Raw genomic sequence first — 25,035 nt, 5'->3', positions numbered from 1 at the left:
TGGCTTTTAATTTAGAGGAAATCATTTTTGTCACACATAATCATGATATGTATGTATGAAAGAAAATCGAAGGGATTTCTTATAAATTAGAAGACATATTTGGTTTTTTATAATATAAATTAGAAGATTTATGGAGGTCACAATCTATAACATGGATTGGGAGCAAACCCCAGCAACTTCTGATTCCAAGATAGATTTATTCGATTCAAAATTCAAATATAATACACATAGTATTGACATATGCAATGAAACAGAAACAGCAACATAGCATACACGAAATGATTTAAAAAAAAAAAAACACACTACTACATTAGATTCCTAATCCAAATATTCTCAGTTTTATTGAAAAACCAATACTAAGCTAAATGATGTGCAATCACAAGGCTCAATTATCAATGTCGGCTCCACCAGATAAACCTGCATCAACCATTTCAAACGGTGTTTTATTTTTGTTGTAATGCTTATAAACCTCAACCTGGTTGCTTAGGTGGAGATAGAGGTAGATAGTACTGATTAACTGAGGGTTTGTAACTTGCAAACTTAGCAACAATAAGGGAAAATATGACTGTAACCAAGATGGAAGCGTACGTTTTGAGTAATCCCTTGTAGTTCAGCTTGGCGAGAAGACGACAGATTTGAACTCTGGTGTCGTGTGCTCGACAAAGACGGTTGATGTTTTCGATTTGCTTGATCAGGTAGCAGTCCTCCTTATCAATATCAAACACCAACTCTTTAGTGAGACTGCTAAAAAGATTCGTCACCTCCTTGTCTCCACCCTTTGCCTGTTTGATAATCCCGGCATCACGAAGAATCTTAACATCCTCAACTGTATCCACTAAGCTATCCAAGAACACTGCAAGACAGCAAAAATATGGAGCTACAGAGCGATTGTTTTGTTCATAGGCTATCAAGTTCCTCAACAAAGGGCTGATGCTATCATCAATGATCATGGTCGGAATATTTAGCGTCTTGCCTTTAAGTTGTATGTGGAGAATACTACCAGAATTGTTTTTTAACTCAATACCAGCATAACGAAGTGTTTTGGCATTATGCACCCAACCTTTCCCAGGAAGAATAAGATGTGTTTTGTTCTTTTCACTCTTTGCAAGCTGCTTCGGGTATATGTTATCGTCTGAAGTTAAGGTAGAGTGAAACAAAGCCAATAGATGTATATACTCGTCAGCATACTTGTTCAGCTTAAGTGTTGCAAACTCATCCTTCCCAAGTCTCAAGGGTTCAAAAAATTCAAGAGCAAGCATGTTTAGATCAGGACTTGCCTCCCCAGTAAGTTCAAAAATCTTTTGCAGCACGAACATAGGGAGTTGGTTCTCAAGCAAAAGTAAATCACGAGAGATATTTAGCAGCGTCCATCGTGTTTCAAAAATGGGCTCCCCTACATATTTTTTCTGCAAGAAGTCAATAAGTATAAATGTGATTATCAGTTTACCTTCATGTGATCATAATTGCTAAAGGAAAATTATAGCGAAAAAACAATTTAATTAAAATGTATAACTAATTAATACCTCATATAAACGCATCATTTCTACAATGAAGCAACCGTCAAGGAGCATCATCTGCACAAAATCATCAGGCTTTATAGCTTGAAAGTCTTCTGCATAGAAATCTCTAGTCTTTCCCTCCAATTCTCTCATGGCATTTTTAAGATTTTCTTCAAGGACAGGTTGCCCTGTTTGGTTTTGAATAAGACGATTGAGAAACCGCCGTTTTTGAGTTTGCATGGCTCGTAGACTTGGTTCATTATAATGAAATGGACCAATGGAGACAATCTTGGGGACATAAGCACCTTTGTCGACTTCGAACATAGGCGTAGGAACTTTCAATGTCGACCATCCTGATCCGCTAATGATAACAGGTTTTTGTCTCTCATTATCGTTGATTTGAATCACACATTCGGGAGCTACAATTGTTCCTGATTTTCTACGTTGGTCATGTGTCAAGAGTCTTTGACTTCTCTCGTCATTTTGATAGTCATTTTCTTCTTCACCAATGCCAAAAACTGCTGCTTCTTTGGGAACAATGCCAAACTTAGTAGCTGCTTCTTCATGACCACTTATGCCAAAATTAGCATCTTCTTCTTCCTGATCAATATTTCCAGAAGCTGCCAGGAAATCTGCATCCGAAGTACTCTCGTTGATTCGGCTAGCATGTTGACTAGGAACAGTTTTTCCAAAACTTCTACGTTGCTCATGTGTTTGGACTCTTGGCGTACGCGTCACATCTTCATCTAGATTATCATCTTCCAATTCTTCGCCAATGTCAAAAGCTGCCTTGCGAATTGATTTTCTACGTTGCTCATGTGTCAGGACTCTTTGATGTCTCTCTTCATTTTGATAGTCATCTTCTTCTCCACCAATGCCAAAAGGTGATGCTTCATTGGGAACAATGCCAAACTTAGTAGCTGCTTCTTCATGACCAGTTATGCCAAAATTAGCATCTTCTTCTTCATGATCGATATTTCCAGAAACTGGTGGGCAAACTGCATCCGAAGTACTCTTGTTGATTCGGCTAGCATGTTGACTAGGAATAGTATTTCCTAATCTTTTACGTTGCTCACGTGTTTGGACTCTTGGCATACGCCTCTGATCTTCATAGAGATCTTCATTTGGATTGTCATCTTCTTCTCCACCAATGCCAAAAGCTGCTGCTTCTTTGGGAACAACACCAAACTTAGTAGCTGCTTCTTCATGACCAATTATGTCAAAATTAACATCTTCTTCTTCATGATCAATATTTTCAAAAGCTGTTGAGCGAACTGCATCCGAAGTACTCTCCTTGATTTGGCTAGCATGTTGACTAGGAACAGTTTTTCCTAATCTTCTATGTTGCTCATGTGTTTGGACTCTTGGCATATGCCTCTGATCTTCATCTGGATTATCATCTTCCAATTCTTCGCCAACGTCAAAAGCTGCCTTGCGAATTGATTTTTTACTTTGCTCATGTGTTAGGACTCTTTGACGTCTCTCTTCATTTTGATATTCTTCTTCTTCTTCACCAATGCCAAAATCTGCTGCTTCTTCGGGAACAATGCCAAACTTAGTAGCTGCTTCTTCATGACCAATTATGCCAAGATTAACATCTTCTTCTTCCTGATCAATATTTCTAGAAACTACCAGGCGAACTGCACCAGAAGTACTCTCGTTGATTCGGCTAGCATGTTGACTAGGAATAGTTTTTCCTAATCTTCTACGTTGCTCATGTGTTTGGACTCTTGGCATACGCCTCCGATCTTCATCTGGATTGTCATCTTCCAATTCTTCACTAATGTCAAAAGCTGCTGCTTCTTTGGGAACAACGCCAAACTTAGTAGCTGCTTCTTCATGACCAATTATGTCGAAATTAGCATCTTCTTCTTCATGATCAATATTTTCAAAAGTTGTCAAGCGAACTACATCCGAAGTACTCTCCTTGATTTGGCTAGCATGTTGACTTGGAACAGTTTTTCCTAATCTTCTACTTTGCTCATGTGTTTGGACTTTTGGCGTACGCCTTTGATCTTCATCTAGATTATCATCTTCCAATTCTTCACCAATGTCAAAAGCTGCCTTGCGAATTGATTTTCTACGTTGCTCATGTGTTAGGACTCTTTGACGTCTCTCTTCATTTTGATATTCTTCTTCTTCTTCACCAATGCCAAAATCTGCTGTTTCTTTGGGAACAATGCCAAACTTAGTAGCTGCTTCTTCATGACCAATTATGCCAAGATTAACATCTTCTTCTTCCTGATCAATATTTCTAGAAACTGCCGGGCGAACTGCATCAGAAGTACTCTCGTTGATTCGGCTAGCATGTTGACTAGGAATAGTTTTTCCTAATCTTCTACGTTGCTCATGTGTTTGGACTCTTGGCGTACACCTCCGATCTTCATCTGGATTGTCATCTTCCAATTCTTCACCAATGTCAAAAGTTGCCTTGTGAGCTGATTTTCTACGTTGCTCATGTGTCATGACTCTTTGATGTCTCTCTTCATTTTGATAGTCATCTTCTTCTCCACCAATGCCAAAAGCTACTACTTCTTTGGAAACAATGCCAAACTTAGTAACTGCTTCTTCATGACTAGTTATGCCAAAATTAGCATCTTCTTCTTCATGATCGATATTTCCACAAGCTGGTGGGCAAACTGCATTCGAAGTACTCTCATAGATTCGACTAGCATGTTGACTAGGAACAGTTTTTCCTAATCTTCTACGTTGCTCACGTGTTTGGACTCTTGGCGTACCCCTCTGATTTTCATAGAGATCTTCATTTGGATTGTCATCTTCTTCTCCACCAATGCCAAAAGTTGCTGCTTCTTTGGAAACGATACCAAGCTTTGTAGCTGCTTCTTTATGACCAATTATATCAAAATTAGCATCTTCTTCTTCATAATCAATATTTCCAAAAACTATCGGGCAAACTACATCCGAAGTACTCTCATTGATTCGGCTAGCATGTTGACTAGGAACAGTTATTCCTAATCTTCTATGTTGCTCATGTGTTTGGACTCTTGGCATACGCCTCTGATCTTCATTTGGATTGTTATCTTCCAATTCTTCGCCAACGTCAACATTTTCCTTGTGAACTGCATCTGAAGTACTCGCATTTGATTGTTGACGACTAGTTTTAGATATCTGTTCCACATTATGATCATCTTCCATTTCTTTCAAATCACTTTCAGTTCTTCCTAATTATTACGAAAATGGTGAACTTTAATTCTCAATAGTTGTTCAATCTGTACCATAAATAAAATAATCACAATGTGCTGGGATTCTCATTATTACCATATATATAGTAACTATTTAACGATCATGATCATTGTAAATACATGATGGGGCTAAAATCAACAATGGATTATGGAACTAAATTTTTGGATTATCCACAATGGACTACTAGAACTAAACTTTTCAATCCAAAGACTAATTATTAGGTATACATACTCGGTCGAAGATTAAAAGAAAAAACATCCATCCATATTTAATTATTCGAAATTAATGAGCATTTACCATATATTTATCTCAATGATTATTATATTTAAACAAATTGAAATTATTACCTTTAGTTAATTTCCCTAACTAAGAGATTAATCATATATGTTATTGACCTTTGGTTTCAAAAGTTTAATTAGATGAGTAGTGAATATATAGAATTAGGTAGCATTACTTAAATGAGAAATGCTACACCACACACATCTATCTAGCTAACATGTGATTTCTTATTTTTGCCCTTTTATTTATACACACATATTTAAGCATTAAGATAGAATATCAAAATGATGAATCACATATTGATTAGGTGGAGAGGTGTAGTGTAAAGTTTTCTTTTAGAATTTCTCTAATTAAACACAATGCAAGATCACTTAAAACATGAATATATAAATATATATATATATATATATATATATAAAGTTTAAGGTTTCATAATATTACTAAAAACACTAAAAATATCACAACTTAGCCCTTAATGTATAAAATAATTATGAACTCTATTTTCAAATATTGGCTCTATATAATATAAAGGGATGCTACTTATCATCCCACACCATATACTTTACATATTTTTAAATTATTTTTTATTTTATTTTATTCTTATTAAACTAATTGAATTGTTCTATTTATCATACATACACTACGTATTTATTATAGAAAAAATAAAAAATAAAATGAAATAAATATAATACGATGTATGATGTGTGAAAATAATAAGAAAAATTATTCTTTAATATATAGGGCAGACATATTCTTATAACTTTACATTGTTGAAACAGTTAGCTAGAAATAATTAGAATAGGTATATATTCATCAGTGTAGAAATTGGAAGGTCTAAATATAAGTGTAAATAGTCAAATGAGTTTTAACCGGCAAATGTTTGTACACTAGGTTGAGGTAAAAGTTAAAAATTAAATAAAATAATATTATAATATATATTTTTAATATTATTATTTTTTTAAAAAATTAAATTATTTATTATATTTTATGTAAAAATTTTAAAAATTTATAAAAAATAAAATGAGTTAAAATGATTTTTTTAAATCTCTTAATTTGGTGCGTCGATCATATTAGTTCATAAAATTACTAAAAACAGGACCTTTTTTTTATTTTACATCAAGCAACATCATATGAAGTACTGACCCTCAACATAACAGCTAGCTCGCAAAAGCTCTGAAAATATGAAATATTAAAAAATATATAGAAAAATAATTAACTTTTTTTAAATCTCAAAATAAAAATTATATTAAAAAATAATATTTTAACAATATTTTACATTTATTAAATAAAATTTTCTCTTTAGTTTTCCAAAATCTAATAATTTACTTAAATTATTTCACTACTATTTACAAACTATTTCAATACTATTTATAAATTCTTATCTCATATCATCCTATTTGACTATCCAAATAGAATCTTATAGCTCGATCGTCCAAATGTTAAATATATTTCATAATATTTATGAATAATAATAAAATAATTTATGAAATAGTTTAAATTATAATATTTTATTAGATTTTGAAAAATGAGAAAAAAATATTGAATAAAATTTTATTTTTTAATATTATTTTTATTTTTAAAAAAAATTTTTTTTTTTTTATGTTTTAGGTGAAAAATTAAAATTATAACAATTATATAATGATTAAGCTAAAAAAATTAAAATAAAAAATATTTGTACCAAGTGATATTTAAAAATGAAATATCTAGAGAATAAATGGTACCAAATGAAGGCCTAATCTTCTCTAAATAGGTAAGAGTTATGTTATATATAGTTATTTTTGTATATTTTTTATATATTTTATTAATATAATTATCTAAACTAATTATCATATATTAAAAAAATAACATAATCAAGCATGTTAATGAAATGAAATGTACAAAAAACAAAAATATCCAAAAATAACTCTTACCTGGAAATTTTGAACAGACAAAGCAGATGGTTGATTAGTAAACCGGGAACCTCCGCTTCCCTTGCACTGCCATCTGCTCAAAACACAGTCCCTCTTCCAGAAATGAAATAGCACACCCAACGGAGCCGTACAAAGAAAAACCGAGAAAACCCAGCAAAGCAACCATACAGCCTCTCTTCAAGCCGAGACACTTGCCTCACCGCCGTCGGAAGACACCCAAAGACGCCGAAGGTTAGTTTTTCTGTGTGACTTGCTCCTTCTCTACCATCGACCGCCAAAGGGAGAGTCGGAAAACTATTCGGCCAACCCAGAAAATTTCGGCCAGTTCAAACTTTCACCTTCCGGTAAGCCACGGTTTTCTCAGCCAAATGGAATCTGAGAATCTCCTTTGTTACCTCCGAAGTTTTTACCGTCGCACTGTGCTCTCTGGTTCTTTCCGCTCTGTAAGCCTTCGCACCACAGCCACTTCTTTTCCTTTTCCCCAAGTCTGTTTTCCCGCACCGAACCGCTTGCAGTTGTTTTCTTTTCTAACGTTGCAGCTTCAATTGATTGATCAAATCATGTTGCCTCGTCTGTAAATATTGTCAGATTTTTGTTTTTCAATATCCAAAGATTCCAAAGCAGAAAACATGTCGGATCATAAAAGATTTGCTAAATTATCTGGCAACCTTTTCTCTTTTGTCAATACCATAGACTCCAAACGAAAAAGGACGTCAGATAATAATAATGCCCTTCGCTTTTTCAAAAGTAATGGGTCCAAGAAATATTGTTTTCATCAATGTCGTCATCTTCACTAACGTCATTTAATTACATCATATTTTAGATTAATTGGTTTTGATTGAGGTGATAATTTTAAATAAAAGATAAAAATTAGATAAAATATTATTATAATATTATTTTTATTCTAAGATTTGAAATAATGGAGTTAAGATTTAAAAAAATTAAATAATTTATTATATTTTATATAAAAATTTAAAAAAATTATAATAATGAGATAAAATACTTTACAAATCCAAAAGTAAGCTTAAATTCAACATAACTTTAGAGCTTCAAGGCAGTTTTAGTTCTCACCAATGTTTCAAGTGGAAGTACTACAAATATAAAATCAAATTCAACAAAGCTATTCGGTTCAATAATTTTTGCGCTAAGCTATAAATTTTAAATAGAGATATGTTAAGAGTATTTAAATAACATTATCATTTATTAGTACTGTATAAAAACTTAATAATTATTATATTTTTTTCTACAATATATTTAATTGAATCACATATTATGATATGTCTTTCTAAAAATTTAACGACATTTGGTATTTCGTATAGGTAATGATCTAAGTAATTTGATTATAAATTAGGATTAGCACGTATCAGTTAGTTAGATTATTCATACTGACAGTCTTTTGGAAACTAATTTTATGTATTCAGTATATCATGATATTTATAAGAGTAATGTTACTTATCATCTTAATTCTTATTATTCTCACATTATCTTATAATATGATATTAAATGATTAGAAATTATTTATTATATTTTATTTATAAATTTATCATTTAATACTATATTATAAGCAGAAAAAAGATAATAAAAATTTAAATGATAAGTATATTTTTTTTATCCACAATCATGTCAGTCATCAATTATATACAGTACCACGTGTTTCATCATATTTAAATAATGCCAGATTTGTGGTTGTGAATATTCAAAGATTCCAAAGCAGATAACATGTCGGATCATAAAAGATTGGATAATGCTACCATTGACTCCAAACCAAAAAGCATGTATGAAAATAATGACCTTGCCAAATTACGTTACCACCCTTCTCTTTTACAAAAGTGAATGCTCGTCATCCTCACGTTCGCAACACGTATAATTTTTTATTTTTTATTTTTTTCCTCTTATTAAATATATAGTCTATGGATAATTAGTAAAAGAAATCAATTAATTTTAAAAGAAAAAAACTAAAAAGGTTTTATCAAAAAAAAAAAACTACTAGTCACAAAAGGATTATACTAAAATAATTCTACAAACTGTCGTAGTTTCGTATAATCCGTCATATCTATTTTATAATCTGACAGATTATATCAAGTCACGTCAATTTGTAAGATTATTTTTGTATAATTACTTTGTGACTAGAGTATTTCTCTTTAAAAAAATATAAAATAAGTATGGTATATAGTGTATATGAATGATAAGTAGTAAAACTCATGCTCCAAACCCATTTAACAAGGCAAAATATCCTCCAATAAAACAATTTAAATTTTCTTAAATTTTAAATTTTTTAACTTTTTCATTTTCAAACATTATTTTCAAACATCAATTAAATATAAAATATATTTTAATTTTTAAGGTTTTCATCAAATCATTATCTAATCATTATAACTACTTTAAACTTTCACACAAAACATAAAAACAAATATATACACATTTTTTAAATTTCAAAACAAAAATTATATTAAAAATTATATTCCTCTTATAATATTTTTATTGAATTTTTTTGCATTTTTCAAAATCTGATAAAATATTTTATCTTAAATAATTTTATTATTATTCATAAACTATTTTATTATTATTTACAAATACTTTGAGATATTCTAAATATCACACGGACCCTTATTCTTTTCAAGATTGAGTTTTACCTTTAGCTTTTCTATAAAAACATTCACAACGGTTTCTTTATCATTTACTTTAAAATATATTATCAAAATCCATTTTTTCTATTTTACATATTAACTGTTACAATATATAATACATTAACTTATCTATTTTTCTATATTATTTAAATATTATATTTTTAAATTTTTTTTATTCAGTTTAAATAGCTTCTCTAACTTTTAATTATATTCTCGTATCTTTCAATATTTCCAATATCTTTTTATATACGATGTCATCTAATTATGTCCTATTTCAGATTAACTGATTTAGATTTAGAGATGAGATGAGATGGTTTGAGATAAAAGATAGAAGTTAAATAAAATATTGTTAGAATATTATTTTTTAATATTATTATTGTTTTGAGATTTGAAAAAATTAAATTAAGATTTGAAAAAGTTGAATTATTTATTATATTTTGTGTGAAATTTTAAAAAAAAATATATAATAATAAGATGAAATAAGATAAAATACTTTCTAAAATCAAACGGGATCTAAAATCAAGTGGAAGTACTACAAATATAAAATCAAATTCAACAAAGCTATTCGATTCAATCATTTTTGGATAAATTTCTATTTGGAAGGCCCTTTGACCCATCTAGCTCTTATTACTCGGCGAGCCTGAGTCCAATCTCATTTTTTTGGTATTTTAAAAAATATTAATTTACTAATAATTACTTTCTTAAATATTAATAAAATAAAATAAAATGCTAGAACGGTCAAACTGGCCAACCAATGCGAACAATAAGAACAATGTTACGTATAGTCCTTATTTAGAAACTGCAATATAGGTATAGATAATTTTATTTTTAAAATTTTTAAAAATTATTAAAATATCCCTCTTAAAATGATATTTTTTCTCTTTTAATAATGGATCTGCACATACAATCTCTATTTAAAGACTACAAATAGAATTTCTCAAATAATAAACACCATCCAAATCTCAAAGAGAACATCTTTTAGATGATGAAATGTTACTTCAAAGTCACACATTCCTTGCACTAGACATCAAAACATAGAGGAAAAAACCACTTTTGAGAGAGAGAGAGAGAGAGGAAATATGGGAGTATAGCCCGCGTATCAATTTGAATACACTGTTACATTATTTCCCGTCTTCAAGATTTGAGCTTGATTTCACGTGAGTTTGTTTTAGTTTGAACTCTGTTTTTAAGAGAATGATACTAATATTTTATGGAGATTAAAATATATTACTAGGTATTGATTTATAATTAGATTACAATAGTAAATTATAAAGATTTGATTTAAGTATGATTAATTCTATTTTATGAACTGGCATTCTGCTATTTATTTTAATATATTTAAATAAAGTATAATTATTCCACTAAGCTTTAAATTTAAAATATAGATATGTTAAGAGTATTTAAATAATATTATTATTTATTAATACTGTATAAAAACTTAATAATTATTATATTATTTTCTACAATATATTTAATTGCATCGCATATTATGACATGTCTTTCTAAAAATTTAATGACATTGGATACTTCGTATAAGTAATGATATATAAGGAAAATTTAGAATTAGTGATACGAGTAAGTAGCTTGATCATAAATTAAGATTAACATGTATTAACTAATTATATTATTTATACTGACAATTCTCTAGAAACTAATTTTATGTACCAAGTACACGTATTTCATCAACTGTAAATAATATCAGATTTGTGTTTGTCAATATCCAAAGATTCCAAAGCAGAAAACATGTGGGCTCAATATAAAAGAGTGGATAATGCTGCCATTGACTCCAAACCAAAAGGCATGTATGATAATTATAGACCTGGCCAATTTACGTTACCACCCTTCTCTTTTTTAAAAGTGAATGCTCGTCATCCTCACGTTCGCAATACATAATTTATATATAAATGATGAATAAAAAAAATCAATTAATTTTAAAAAAATAAAATAAATTTTTTTTTAAAAAGTATAAATAAATATAAAATAAGTATGGTGTATAGTGTATATAAATACAATTCTACTATATACAATCGGCGTGCACAATCGCCGTGTAACCGATTTTACTTCGACAACATCTATTAGAAATTTAAAAAAAAAATTTGAGAAGCCGACTGAAACTCGAGAAGAAAACATATGAGAATAGGCATTACAAAAGTTTTTCATTATTTTGTTCTTTGAGTGAAACTCGGAGAGAAGCATTTCATTCTTTCCATATTTCATTTTTCATTCTTCGCCTGAAACTTGGGAAGAAGATGTTAGACTAAAATTTTTGTTCACAAACATTCAAAATGAGTTTCAACGAAAAGGAAGAAGACAGAAGAAAAACGCCCAAACCCATAGAGAAAGAAAAATTAATTAATCAATTAAATATAGAGAAATTATAATCAAGGAAACCAAGTCAAACCACCATGGAAGGATGCCAACTATAGTGGGCTAAATGAATTTATGGTCAAGGAGACCAAAAATTCAGCACACAACTTTAGCGAATTCGTTAAAACTAATGATGTCGTCGCCATTGGTGTTGACCTCACACACCATTCTGGCCAGCTCGTACATCAAGGGTGACCCATTCTGGCCAAGGACCTAGTGCGTTCGGCCTCTGTGATGTAGCCGTTACTGTCGCAGTCGAAGGACCTGAAAACCTCCAGGAGCTGCTCTTGGTTGATGAGCACCTGCTCGCTTATGTCGAGCAAGATGGCCTGGACATAGACAGTGCTTATAAGTGAAAAGGGGGAAAACGAATGGGTGAATGATGGAGAAGGGGGAGGTTGAAGAGAAGGAGAAGCAAATGCACTTTAATTGCAAACGAAATGCATCGTTTTATTTTTTCCACGTGAACTAGGGCTGTGCTCCAACTCCAACGAAGTCGGAGGAGAGATTTCCGACCTCCGGAGGCAAAATTTAACTCCGACTCCAATCGGAGTTCGGAGCCCTGATTGGAGATCGGAGTTATCGAAATTTGGACCTTCGATCCGATTCCAATGTACTTAATGGGGCCCAATTGGGCCATTTTCGAGTCCTAAAATTCAAAAAAAAAAAACTTCTAATAATAATATGAGATGAGATAAGATATTTTAAATTTTGATAAAAAAACGGAGATTTATATTAAACATGTTACATAATTATTTATTGTGAAATTCATTATATCAGTTAGAGTAATAATATTTTTATATAAAATGATATGACTAACGTTTACATCAACAGCATATTTGATGTGTCGATTAAAAAAAATTATAAATAAATTTGTACAAATAGATACAATTTTTATTAATCATCCTAGCTAGACACAATAACTAGAGAAATGTTGTTATTGTTCATCTAAAAGTTTTGTATTCCGTTAATTTAAATTAAATAATTAGACTTTGTTTAAAATGCACCGACCAATGTATGTACTAAAATATAAGGTATATATTTATGTATGCGTGTATCCATGAAGATGGTAGCCCTATAAGTTGGTATTCTATAATTTTAAAATTAGAAGTTCGAGTAAGAATATAAATTGAAATTATTTATAGTAATAAAGTTTGACTTTTGGACTATGAGATGAAATTTAAACCAATTAAATATTTTAGAGGTGATGTAGTAATAGTCTAATAGACTTACTCTTAAACAGTAATTATGGCTCAAATTAATCCAATTCAAATAGGTCATAAAAAAAAACATATTGAACAGTCCAAAAAATAAAAATATCATTTGCAACACCGTGCTTTGTCGTTGGTGATACCTAAATTTAAGATAAGATAAAAAGTCACCTAAATTTAAGATAAAAAGTCACAATCAATAAAAGGAAAAAAGAAAATGATTTAAAAAATTGAACACGCTAAAAATAAAATTTGATTATCATTTCTCAGACTATCAATCATCGACAAGTATGTTGGGGTTCACAATTATATCTATAAAATCATAAAAATTAGAAGTTTAATAGATTTATGAAATCATATAAAAAATTAAATAAACTCAATTGAAATACTTAAATAAAGTTACCTGATTCAAGCATATAGCTATCAGCATCAACGCCAATGGTATCTAGTCCAATGGGCATATCACTTATCTAGTTTTGTGTGCAAACGAAGGCCTCCACAGTAGACGGTGACAATGAACTCAGTAAGAATCCAATACTCGACCTCCAATGCTAAATGCCGACTCAAAGGCAACCGTAGTGATAGGAATGGCTATCACATCTCGGACAATACTAGAAAAGATTGGATACTTGGTGTAATTAGCCTTCCACCAAGTTAATAAATGAAATACATCATTAGGTGCCTCAACCTCTTCCATAAAATACTGTTCAACATTAGAAGTACACTGCACAATATTCCTCGTTGCAACGAGTTGACGATACTGATTCACAATGTTGTAACCTCGACAGCGTGGATGCAATGCTCCATCTGGGCTAAGGTTATCAGTGGGAGGTGTTGGAATCGAGTGTGAGGTATCATCTACGGATGAAGGCTGACCACTATTGTTGTAGTGGGAATATCAGTCGTCAAGATCCTTTTTAAACATTGAAATAAACTGTGCTTACAGAGTTGGAAGTGGTTATAATTGTGAAGGCAAATTAAGATGATGATTTTTATGTAGACAAAAACATAGTTGCTTGGCAGGGCAAAAACACAAAGTATATTATTAAAGCAAACTATATTGCTACCAAAAGTTGTAGCACATTAACTATTATGGATGAGACTGATGCTGGAGGATTATGGAATTGAGGAAGAGATTCTTGTGAGAAAACAGTTCAAAAATAGTCCACAGTTCAGGCTTTGAGGCATTTATTCAAACAGTTTGCACTCATCTTCCATTTGCACCTCAACAACATACAATCACCTACTATTATGATTCCTAAATACATCTAGCAATTTGCACACATTTACAACAATATTCATTATTCCCAAATTTAAAATGAAAACAATAAAATTACCAATTAAAATGGTGGTGTAGGCGGCACTGTGTTGACATCGATTTTCCAAATGTTGGACCGTGCAGCAGAGTTACGACGGCGGCACCAAGAAGAAATGAAATGGGGATGATAAACGGCGTAGAAGAAATGAAACGAGACAGTGAGAGACGAGAGTAGAGAATCTGAGACTAAGAGACTGAGAAATCGATGAAGCTGTGTTATTTGCAAACGGAAGAAGAAATGAAGAAGAAAGGGCCTCGGCGATTTCTATACCCAACAAGACAACGTCGTTCCTATCTAAAGGAATGCCGTCGTTTAACTTATGAATAAAAATAAACACAGATGCAAAGTTTTATAGCTAGTTCTATAGGAAGAATGCCAACGTGCCATTTCTTCCACCCCTTCTATGATTATTGAACCAACTGCAATGCTCACTCACAGCAAGAAATGTCCCACCTCCACTGGACCTAAGCATGAGAGACCCTTATGTAATCATTGCAAAATTCATGGTCACACCATTGATCGATGTTACAAATTCATGGTTACCCACCTGGTGATCAGTTGCACAAGTCCACTTCATCACATGGAGCTTCAGCTCATCATATTTCAACTCTTGAACCACCATATGATATTCCTACTCTTCCTTTCACCAAAGAGCAATGTGAATAATTAAGTCTTTTAAAGCCTATATCTACGCAACCTATGGCAAACAACATCACTGCAGGTACTTTCACACCTTCCAAAAGTCACCTCTCAGGTAATCCCTCAAGCTTTTCTGCCTCTTCCTCTCCCACTTGGATCATTGACATTGGAGCCACTAACCACATGGTTAGCTCCCTCTCCTTATTATCTTCTATTAAACCCATATCAACTTCTATCACCTTACCTAATGGTATATCAGTACTAGTTACTTTGGTAATGTTGTCATCTCTCCTACATTCACACTCACAATGTTATTTGCATACCTTCATTTTCTTTTAACCTCATCTCTGCGAATAAACTTGCTTCCTCACTTCATTGTTGTCTCATTTTTCTCTATAATTTATGTTTTAACAGGACCTTTTGACATGGAAGACGATTGATTTGGGTGAACGACAACATGCTCTTTACCACCTCTTTCCATTTTCTGCATCCACAACTGCTACTGTCTCCAATTCTTCTACCACACTATGGCACCAACGTTTGGGAGACCTTTCATTTTCTTATTTATCTTCTTTAAATAAAGATGTACTAAATCTTCTAGTTTTACACAAACACATTGTGATGTATGCCTATTAGCAAAACAACATCAATTACCATTTTCTCTTAGTCAAATTTCATCATCTTATCCTTTTGAACTTATTTACTGTGATATATGGGGTTCTATGGCCACCTCTACCACTACTGGTTCAAAATATTTTCTTACTATTGTCAATGACTATGCACGATGTACATGGCTTTACCTCATGCCTACTAAATTTCAAACTCGTCCACTTTTACAATCGTTTTTTAATCTCATTAAAACTCAATTTAAAACTCGTCTACTTTTACAATCCTTTTTTAATTGCTGAAACATGCATCATTCATCAACGTAGTTGCGTTGCCACACCTCAACAAAATGGTGTCATTGAACGTAAACACCAGCATATTCTCAATGTTGCACGCGCACTTCGTTTCCAAGCACACTTACCTCTCTCCTTTTAGGATGATTGTGTTCTCACAACCACATATATTATCAATTTTATTCCCACCCCTCTCCTTTCAAGACGTTCACCTTATGAAGTCATTTTCAATGCCAAACCTTCCTACTCACATATTCAAGTATTTGGTTGTCTCTGCTATGCTTCCACACTTGCATCTCAACACCACAAATTTGATCCTCGTGCACGAAAATGTATCTTTCTTGGCTATCCCTTTGCCCCCAAAAGTCATAAGCTCCTAAAACCACACACAAATCAGACCTTCATTTCTCGAGATGTCATTTTTTAGGAACAAATTTTTCCTTTTGCTCTATAGCCACATCTCACCTTCTACCAACAGATCAATCCGTAGTTCTCCCCCAGCCTACCTTCACAGATGAAATCAACCACACCACCACATCCCTCCCTTCATCTTCTACCACATCCATTTGTAGGTCCTCTCGATCTCGCTATGCACCTCAGTACCTTTAGGATTATCACTGCCACTAGGCCAGTTGCCTTCATTCGCCATCTCCTTCCATGCAGATTGACTCCACACCTTCAGGTACCTCTCATGAGCTTTCCTCTTATTTATCTTATGAAAACTTATCACCTCAGCATCGTGCATTTTCTATTGCTTTGTCACCTTACCATGAACCCACATCATTTTGTGAGGCTATGAAATAACAACAATGGCGTGATGCCATGGCTGCTAAGGTACAGGCTTTAGAAGATAACTAGACATGGACTCTCACTTCTCTTCCTCCCGATAAGCATGCTATTGGCTGCAAATGGGTATATCACATCAAACATAAATATGATGGTTTAATCGAACATTACAAAGCACGATTGGTAGCAAAATGGTACACCCAATAAGATGGTTTGGATTATCAAGAGACTTTCTCACCTATTGCTAAATTTGTTACTGTTAAATGCTTACTTGCAATTGCAGCTACACACAACCGGAATCTCCGTAAATTAGATGTCAGCAATGCCTTTCTTGCCTTTCTTCATGGCAATCTGCATGAAGAAGTGTATATGACTCTTCCTTTTGGCTTTACTTGGTAGGGGGAGCACACTGTTTGCCGACTTAACAAATCACTATATGGCTTGAAACAAGCATCTCACCAATAGTTTGAAAAGTTCTCATCTGCTTTAATTGCTTATGGCTTCCAAGCATCAATCTCAAGCAGATCATTTTCTCTTCACTCGGCACACAAGTTCCTCTTTTTTTGCATTACTTGTCTATGTTGACGACATTGTTATAGCAAGCAACAATTCTACAGCCATTGACAGGTTAACCACTCATTTGAACACTATCTTCAAGCTCAAGGATCTCAAGAACTTAAAGTACTTTATGGGCATTGAAGTTGCCGCTCCAAACGGGGTATCTCATTATGTCAATGCAAATACGCATTGGACATCTTTCAAGTTGTAGGATTTCTTGGCTCACGTCCTTCTACTTTTACCATGGAGCAAAATCTTAAACTTAACAACTCTGATGGAGATGCTCTTGCCAATCCTACTATGTATTGACATCTCATTGATCGTCTGGTCTATTAAACCCTTACAAGACTTGACCTTGCCTACTTGGTACAAACCTTAAGCCAATTCATGGGAGCTCCTCGACAACCTCATTTGGATGCAGCTCATCGTGTCCTTTGCTACATCAAACAAACACTTGGCTAAGGAATATTTCTTCCAACTAATACTTCCATGCACCTCCGAGCATTTTGTGACTCGGATTGGGCTAGTTGCATGGATAGTCGACAATCAGTAACTAGATATTGCATCTTCTTGGAAAATTCTCCTTTCTCCTAAAAATCTAAGAAACAAAGGTATATTGGTGGTGCTGGTCGTTTGCCTCTTTGTTCTAGCTTTTGGATGGTCTTGGGGTCCACTTGGCTGGACAGTGCCAAGTGAGATATTCCCCTTGGGAATTCGGTCAACAGGACAAAGCATTATAGTAGCTGTGAACCTTCTATTCACATTCATTATAGCCCAGTCTTTCCTTTCCCTTCTTTGTGCATTCAAGTTCGGTATCTTCCTCTTCTTTGCTAGCAGGATTACCATCATCACCATCTTTGTTTATGTCTTCCTACCCGGAACTAAGGGAGTCCCAATTGAAGAGATGATTTTCCTGCGGAGGAAGCACTAGTTCTAGAAGAGAATAGTGCCTGAAGTTGTTGGAGGTGTGGAGAGAATTAAGAGGCAAGGAAATTCATGGAACTAGGTGAAATAGCCACTGTGAAGTTACACAGCCCATAAGCTGCACAGGTATTATCTCATTGCAGAGTAAGACAGCAGTACCAATACCATTCAAAAGGTTCTGTACACAAAAAAAAAAAAAAAAAAAATCACCCCCAATATTGAACATGACTTATAGATGTGTGAAGTGGCCATGTCAAAGTATATAGGCCTGATGATAATCTAACTTCCCAATGAGGAATTACCGATCCAGAAGCAACCTAAGCTTATAGTTCTTCATTTTTGGCTTTTTTGGTAAGCTAAGCTGGAGCATAAGTGACCACTCAAAGATAGTTATGATTCAAAATATACGTTTTCCTCAAGCTCCAATCCCTCAATAACTTGCCATGGCAAAAATAGATTTCATCCCTCTATTTGTTGATAAAATGAGAAAAGGCAAAATAGCATCACAAGCCCAAGCTTTTTTAAAGCAGAGAAGAAAGTTGAAGGGGAAAATGACCAAGCACCTAAAGGAAAAACCGATGTTAAAGGAGTATCTTAAAACCTTGCACCATTACTTTTAAGTTCATAATTCAAATTAACACCTTAACAATTTAACATACAAGTTTCCTCCACTGGCTCTAATTTTTGTTCAAGGCTCCATTTTTTTTGTCTTCGAAGTCAATATAATCAAATTTACTTTAAGAAATAAAATGGATTAACATCATCCGTATTGCCTTAAGTTAAATCCTCATAATCATTTTCAATTAAATTGCTTAAATTTCACAGACTCAATTCTTTATTACCTCCAAATGAACTCTTTTTCAAGAAGAAAAATGCTTTAATTACAACGAGATTAACTAACATAACTTGATTTAGTATATTAGATTATTAAGTATTACATGAAACCATGTCAATTTGTTAAATAACCTTTTATGAGAATTTTTTGTGGTGCAGCAATTCTCTTTCAAGAATACCAGAAAATTATTGAAATTTTCAGTTTCCAAATGTCCACGGTTGTGTTTCGTATTTGTGAAGGCAGTAGAACGCATTGAAAAAATAATTTACACGTAAATTTTGGATGTTTGGAAATGCCCTCTGAAAAACTAAAAGCCTAAAAGAACTTTGCACTGGATGATACCTTTACCAACCCAGTCCAATAGAGAGAGGCTTATGCCACTAGACCAAGAAAGGTAAAAGCATCCAACAAGTTCTTCCCAAAACACGCCAGAGAACCATGGCGTGATTGTGCATAAACTCGTATTCTGAAGCAAGGCACCTCCCAAAACACCTGGGAGAAGCAAATAATTCTGAGCTTTCACTCAAAATGCAGATTGCAGCAAATATTTTTCCTTTTTTTTTTTCCAATATAGGGGGTTCAGATGTTTTTCCAAAGACACTTCCCTAGAATTTACTCACTTCTTCTGCAATGCGATCATATGCATCATCAATAACAACTATAAAAATTAACACAAGCTAAAAAGGGAGAGAGGGTAAAAGCAGCTCATGCTACTCAATCTAGATATTATAATTCTTATTCTTTCTGTAAACTGGTACAACCTCACAACATGATATTAAGGATTAGCACATACAGAAATCCTAAATCCCATCCAACTTCAATGAAACCCCAACACCCACACAGACAGACAGACACGCTGTACCCTGTATATTGTCAAATACCCGCATCGACCATAACATAAATGCAAGCTATTAGAATAAATAAGTTAGCAAACACTACCCATCCTATTGTTAATCTTCGAGAAAACTCCGAAACTACTTTTTACTCTCCTTTCGTCTTGCGGGGGAGGAGCGATTGATCCAATCTCGGCCGTTCAACTTCCAATAAGACAATTCGAAAAGATATTGATACAATTTAACTAATTTCTTTCGAAAGCACTCCAAAGCCATCCTCTTGAACAAAAACATGAAGAAGAAAGACATCAGAGAGCCATGTATAACAATCACCAATACGAAGACCTCCGATTTTTCAGACTGATGACAAAGACCCATCATACTGAATCGAGGCGCAAAATCCGGCGCAAATCACTTGTTGCCGAGACGCTGTTCTTCCCCAAGAAGCCCGGGACAGGAAGGGAACATGGAGGCGGCGACTCGACGACTGAAGATCCACCGTAGATTCCATCGTTTACCTTGAATTCCGAAACCCTAATCTGCCTCTGGACGGTCTCTGGGTCCGGACCCAGCCGGTCGGTGGATCCCAGAACCAAGTTCAGATCTCGTTCCTTCTTCGCCATCGGCTTCCGATTATCACTAATCTTCGTCTGGCTCAACGTCTCGCCGCGCTTGAGGATCCTGACCTGGCCCATGACCATGTTCTTGGCAGGAACCATGGCCACGAGGGAACGATCTGTCCTGTCTCGATGCTGAGGACTGGATTGGATAGAAGGGGGAGATCGCCTATGCCGGCGGGAGTGGGAGCCTTTAGGACTAGAATTTCGTAGAGATTTGAGAGGAGGTTTTAGGGTTTCTGAGCAAACCCGGGTCTGAAGATAGCTGTGTGAAGGAAGAATCGCAGTGGCCATTTCAACCGAGGGAGGGGAAACGATGACAGAGTTCAAGGAAAGAGAGGACTTCAAGAAGAAATTGAAAAATGGAAATTTCCAGTGGTACGATACAGACTATCAGATTACAAACACCGATGGCGAAGAGCGGTATTTATAAACTTTTCTTTCAGGTATTGAAACCCGCGTAAGGATTTGAACCGGCTAGAGCGGTGAAAAGATTACCCGCAAGGGCACGTAAATACAGGTCACGGGACGATTTCATGGGATAATAATAATTTAACGAAGTCGGTTCCGTGGCCATATTTTTGCACTCGATTGCTCTCAAATTTACGATAAAGGACTATAAAACTGGACGGTGGTAGTGGAGTTGTAATTTAAGTGTGATTGATGGGCAATAATTGAAAAGAGTGAAAGGTTTAGTTGTCGTGAAAGAATTAACCACTCTTCCTGAGAGGAATGTGCTTGGCAAGAGGCAAAGTCGATCTTATCGAAACAAGTCGCGGGTCAACCCGCTGGATGGTTCGATTCTCAAATCACCGACTTGACAATGAAGTTGCCCGGGTCGAATATATTCCCAACTTTTTTTTATTTTTTATTTTTTGGTTAATTATTAAGTAATATCATAATATATACGCATAAATTCTCATTTTATTATAAAATATAGTTTCGTTAAAAATTATTATTTATTTAAGTAATTTTATTAGTATCACATCCAACCACATCATCCATATTCTTTGAATATTTAATAGATTTTTATTTATTCTCACTATAATGCTTACAAACGAAGCATTTTGAGTCTTGACTATGATTTTTAAAGTTGATCTTTTATTCTCGCGATTACACTTGGATAGTCCGAGATAACTCTTGAATTTATTATAGTTTTCACTATTAACTATTCCCTTCCAAAAACCCAATACAAGTCAGATTTCCACGTGTTAAAATAGTTAAGTGTTATAATCTGATATTGTTTGAGAATCTGATCTCTTGTATAATCTTTGTCTCTTATATATAGGTCTTCTTATATAGCATATTCATCGGCTGATTAACGAAACATATTGATTTTAGAGTTTTGTTATATACGAGTACAGTCACATACTAATCTGTGTATCGATACTGATTCATTCATACTTAAAATTTAAATTAACACTATTTTCAATAAAATCTACTTTTTGATCAATCACATCATATTGGTGCACAGATTAGTGCATAATTGTACTTGCAATTATATTTTTCCTTGATTTTAACATGATATCAGAATAGAAGTCCTAAGTTCGATATCTAACCCTACACTTTATTCTATTTAATTAAATATTTTACATGCTGGACTCACTTATTGAGGGGAAGTATTAAGAAAATAATACAAACAATTCAATTAAATCTATATCTTTCTATCAGTTTAAACTTTTAGAATAATGAATCATTTTCACATCGTATTAGAAAATTGCTTACGAAAATCTTGGATGCATGAATTTCAAGCGATTATAAAAGGGGTGGGGTATAACAAAAAATGTTGTTTCATACATCAAATGAAGCCATATATTTTTTAAGAACAAATCTATTTATCATATATTTTCTTGTCATCATCTCATCATTCCATAATATAGTATTAGATGATAGATTCACAAATGTGATATAATAAATTAAATAAACTCATCATCTAATGCCATATTATGAAATGACGAGAATTAAGATAATAAGTAGTATTACTTAATCATTTTAAAATAATCATGTATTAAAATAAACACTAGTATAGATCAATCAAAATATTTTGATATGTAGTTTTTGGACTCTCAAACCGAACAAAGGTGTTGATTTTCATAGGATAATCTCTAGACAAGTTGGTTTTGATGGATGTCTATTGGTTTGGCTGATGTTCGATAGTTATTCAGCTCTAGATATTGCTGGTGTGAGAAACAATAGATCAGTGGGATGGGAGCCCCTTCCCTGCCTCAGCCCATGTATGTCCCGATCATCCTATTGAATCAAGTCTTAAGACTCTTGAGAATATTATAAGGGTAATTGGCTTTTTAGATCTCTTGTGAAATTTGGCTCTCAAAAATACTTTAATTGAACTTGGTCCCCTATCTTCAATGATAGCATCATCCCTTGAACAAAGGCAAGGGCTTTACTCCTCCACTCTAGCTGTTATTGCACGAGGTAGAGTAGGGACCTTGCTCATCTCCGGATTATCTCCTTTTGAGAATGGTGTCCATCGACTTTATTATCATTTAATTCTAGGTAGGAGAATTTAGAATTTTTTTAAGTTTTTTATTCCCTAAATTCTTCGTCTATAATAATAATAAAAAATAGACATATAAATAAGTTATAAAATATACAACAAGTATTTAATGATACCCAAAAGTGTTGTAAAACTAAAAGGAATGAGAACTGCTTTGGCTATAAATAGATTATATAAAAGTGAATTTATAAACTGACGTAACTTGATGCAGAACGTCAGATTATAAGTTATTTTTAGCTTGTAGATTTATTTTTGTATAATCTCTTTATATCTGTAACAGTTATCATTTCTTATATTATATAAATAATTTTTGAGATGCCATTTTATAGATATAAGAGGATAAAGTATATGAAAGGATGATACATTAATCAAATGGATATATAAACTTAGGGAATGGCAATACATAAGTTAAGGAATACATGAATATGAAAAATAGTAATACGTGAATGTGTAAGAATTCTAATGGTCATCTTTCAAATACAATGAATATATTTTACTACATTCATATATTTACAACAAAAATGAACATTGTAAAAGTCACCCATGTTTCTATTTTTTCTATCCCTCTATAGGTATTAGAGTTGCATCAAAACTCTAGAAACATTAATTATCCCATTTATAACAAGTTATATATAGGCAAGTCGTATCAATCAAATATGAATTAACAATAAAAATAAAAAAAATAGAAAAAAATGAAAATAGACAAATTTGCCGACATGCAGATTAGCTTTATTAAATTTGGCATGCCACGCTGTACCGTCCCACATGGTCACATCTGTATCATGGGAAGAGCTTGTATGTCGGCAAATTGTTGACCGGTGGTCAATTTTTTTATTTAATAATTAAAAATAATAATTTTAAATATATTGACATTTATATTTTTTTTAAATATTTAAAAATAATAAAAAAATATAAATAAAAAATAAATTTTAGGCTAGCAGTCATTTGCAGCCTACTCTAACCTGCGCCCATCTTTCAGATATGACGTGGACGTTGAAACCTGCACTCGAGTTGTCCGTCAGACCAAACTTGCAACTTACCCACCGCTCGGTACACACGGGAGCAACACGTATTTCTCAATTTTGTTTTTATTTTTAGTTATTTTATTTTAAAATTAATATATTATACTCATAATTTATAACTTTTAAATAATAAATTTTGATTTATAAATTTAAATTTTAAATTAAATAATATCATTAAAACTGATTTAACAATATAATTTTTTTTTTCATTTTCATATATGCATTTCATCGATCGATATCTAAATTAAAAGGCATTAATTTTAATCACTATATATAATTTCTCTAATGTTTTAAAATAATATTTTTATAAAATTATTTATTGAACTATTAATAAATAGGGACACAAACGACATTATATACACTTAGCCGTTTAATATTAACATAACTGATGAATTTAAAAGTTACAACTACAATACAACTAGGAAAGTGCAGTTTTAGGTTGTAGTGTTAAATACTAAAATACTATAATACATCAGTTCCTGTCAACAGCGTCGACCTTAACGTTGAAGTCAGCTCTGTTCCACATCGCTAGCTATTTCTCTCTGTCTCTCCATTTTCAACCATACTCTTAACAAATAAAATTCTTCAATTCGGTAGACTGGCTGTATTTAGATATTGTGAGTATTCAAGATATTTTTAACATTTTTCATTATTATTTATTATTTTATTATTATTATTTTATCTATTTTTATTATTATTTATTACTTTTCACATATTTTTTATTACTATTCATTACTTTATTATTATTTTTTTACTTACTTTTTATTAATATTTTAAACTTTTATCAGCATCTAAACCCACCCTTAGACATCGTCACTTGACACGCATTGCCACACCGTTTGGAAATGTTGGGGAAATATGAAAAATAGAAAAATGAAAAAAAAAATGTTTTGATGAAGTGACATAATGACACATTAATTTGTGAGATCTATTTATATTTCTAACGATTTTTAAATAAATTTTATTTAAAGATTTGATAAGTTTATAAAAT

General features: G+C 32.7%; 2 protein-coding genes across 4 annotated transcripts; both read right to left on the bottom strand.

Moving 5' to 3' along the window:
* Positions 1–152: 152 nt before the first annotated feature.
* Positions 153–7,522, bottom strand: LOC122296228. Of its 3 annotated transcripts, XM_043105769.1 has the most exons (4): positions 6,893–7,522; positions 1,524–4,729; positions 589–1,406; positions 153–417 (listed from the first exon to the last, which is right to left on the bottom strand). In XM_043105769.1, the coding sequence occupies exons 2-4, from the start codon at positions 4,653–4,655 to the stop codon at positions 393–395; spliced, it is 3,975 nt and encodes a 1,324-aa protein (XP_042961703.1). In that variant the 5' UTR covers positions 4,656–4,729; positions 6,893–7,522; the 3' UTR covers positions 153–392. The 3 variants fall into 3 exon arrangements, with proteins under 3 accessions (XP_042961703.1, XP_042961701.1, XP_042961702.1); XM_043105767.1 differs by having other exon boundaries at positions 153–1,406; positions 6,893–7,520; XM_043105768.1 differs by having other exon boundaries at positions 153–1,406; positions 1,524–4,681; positions 6,893–7,520.
* A 12,745-nt stretch (positions 7,523–20,267) lies between these two features.
* Positions 20,268–20,801, bottom strand: LOC122297041. The gene has a single exon (XM_043106830.1). It carries the CDS (start codon positions 20,799–20,801, stop codon positions 20,268–20,270), a length of 534 nt encoding a protein of 177 aa, XP_042962764.1.
* Positions 20,802–25,035: the final 4,234 nt, after the last annotated feature.

Source organism: Carya illinoinensis, chromosome 15 (genome assembly GCF_018687715.1).
Source record: "Carya illinoinensis cultivar Pawnee chromosome 15, C.illinoinensisPawnee_v1, whole genome shotgun sequence".
Classification (NCBI taxonomy): domain Eukaryota; kingdom Viridiplantae; phylum Streptophyta; class Magnoliopsida; order Fagales; family Juglandaceae; genus Carya; species Carya illinoinensis.
This window is presented reverse-complemented; position numbering and strand designations above follow the sequence as displayed.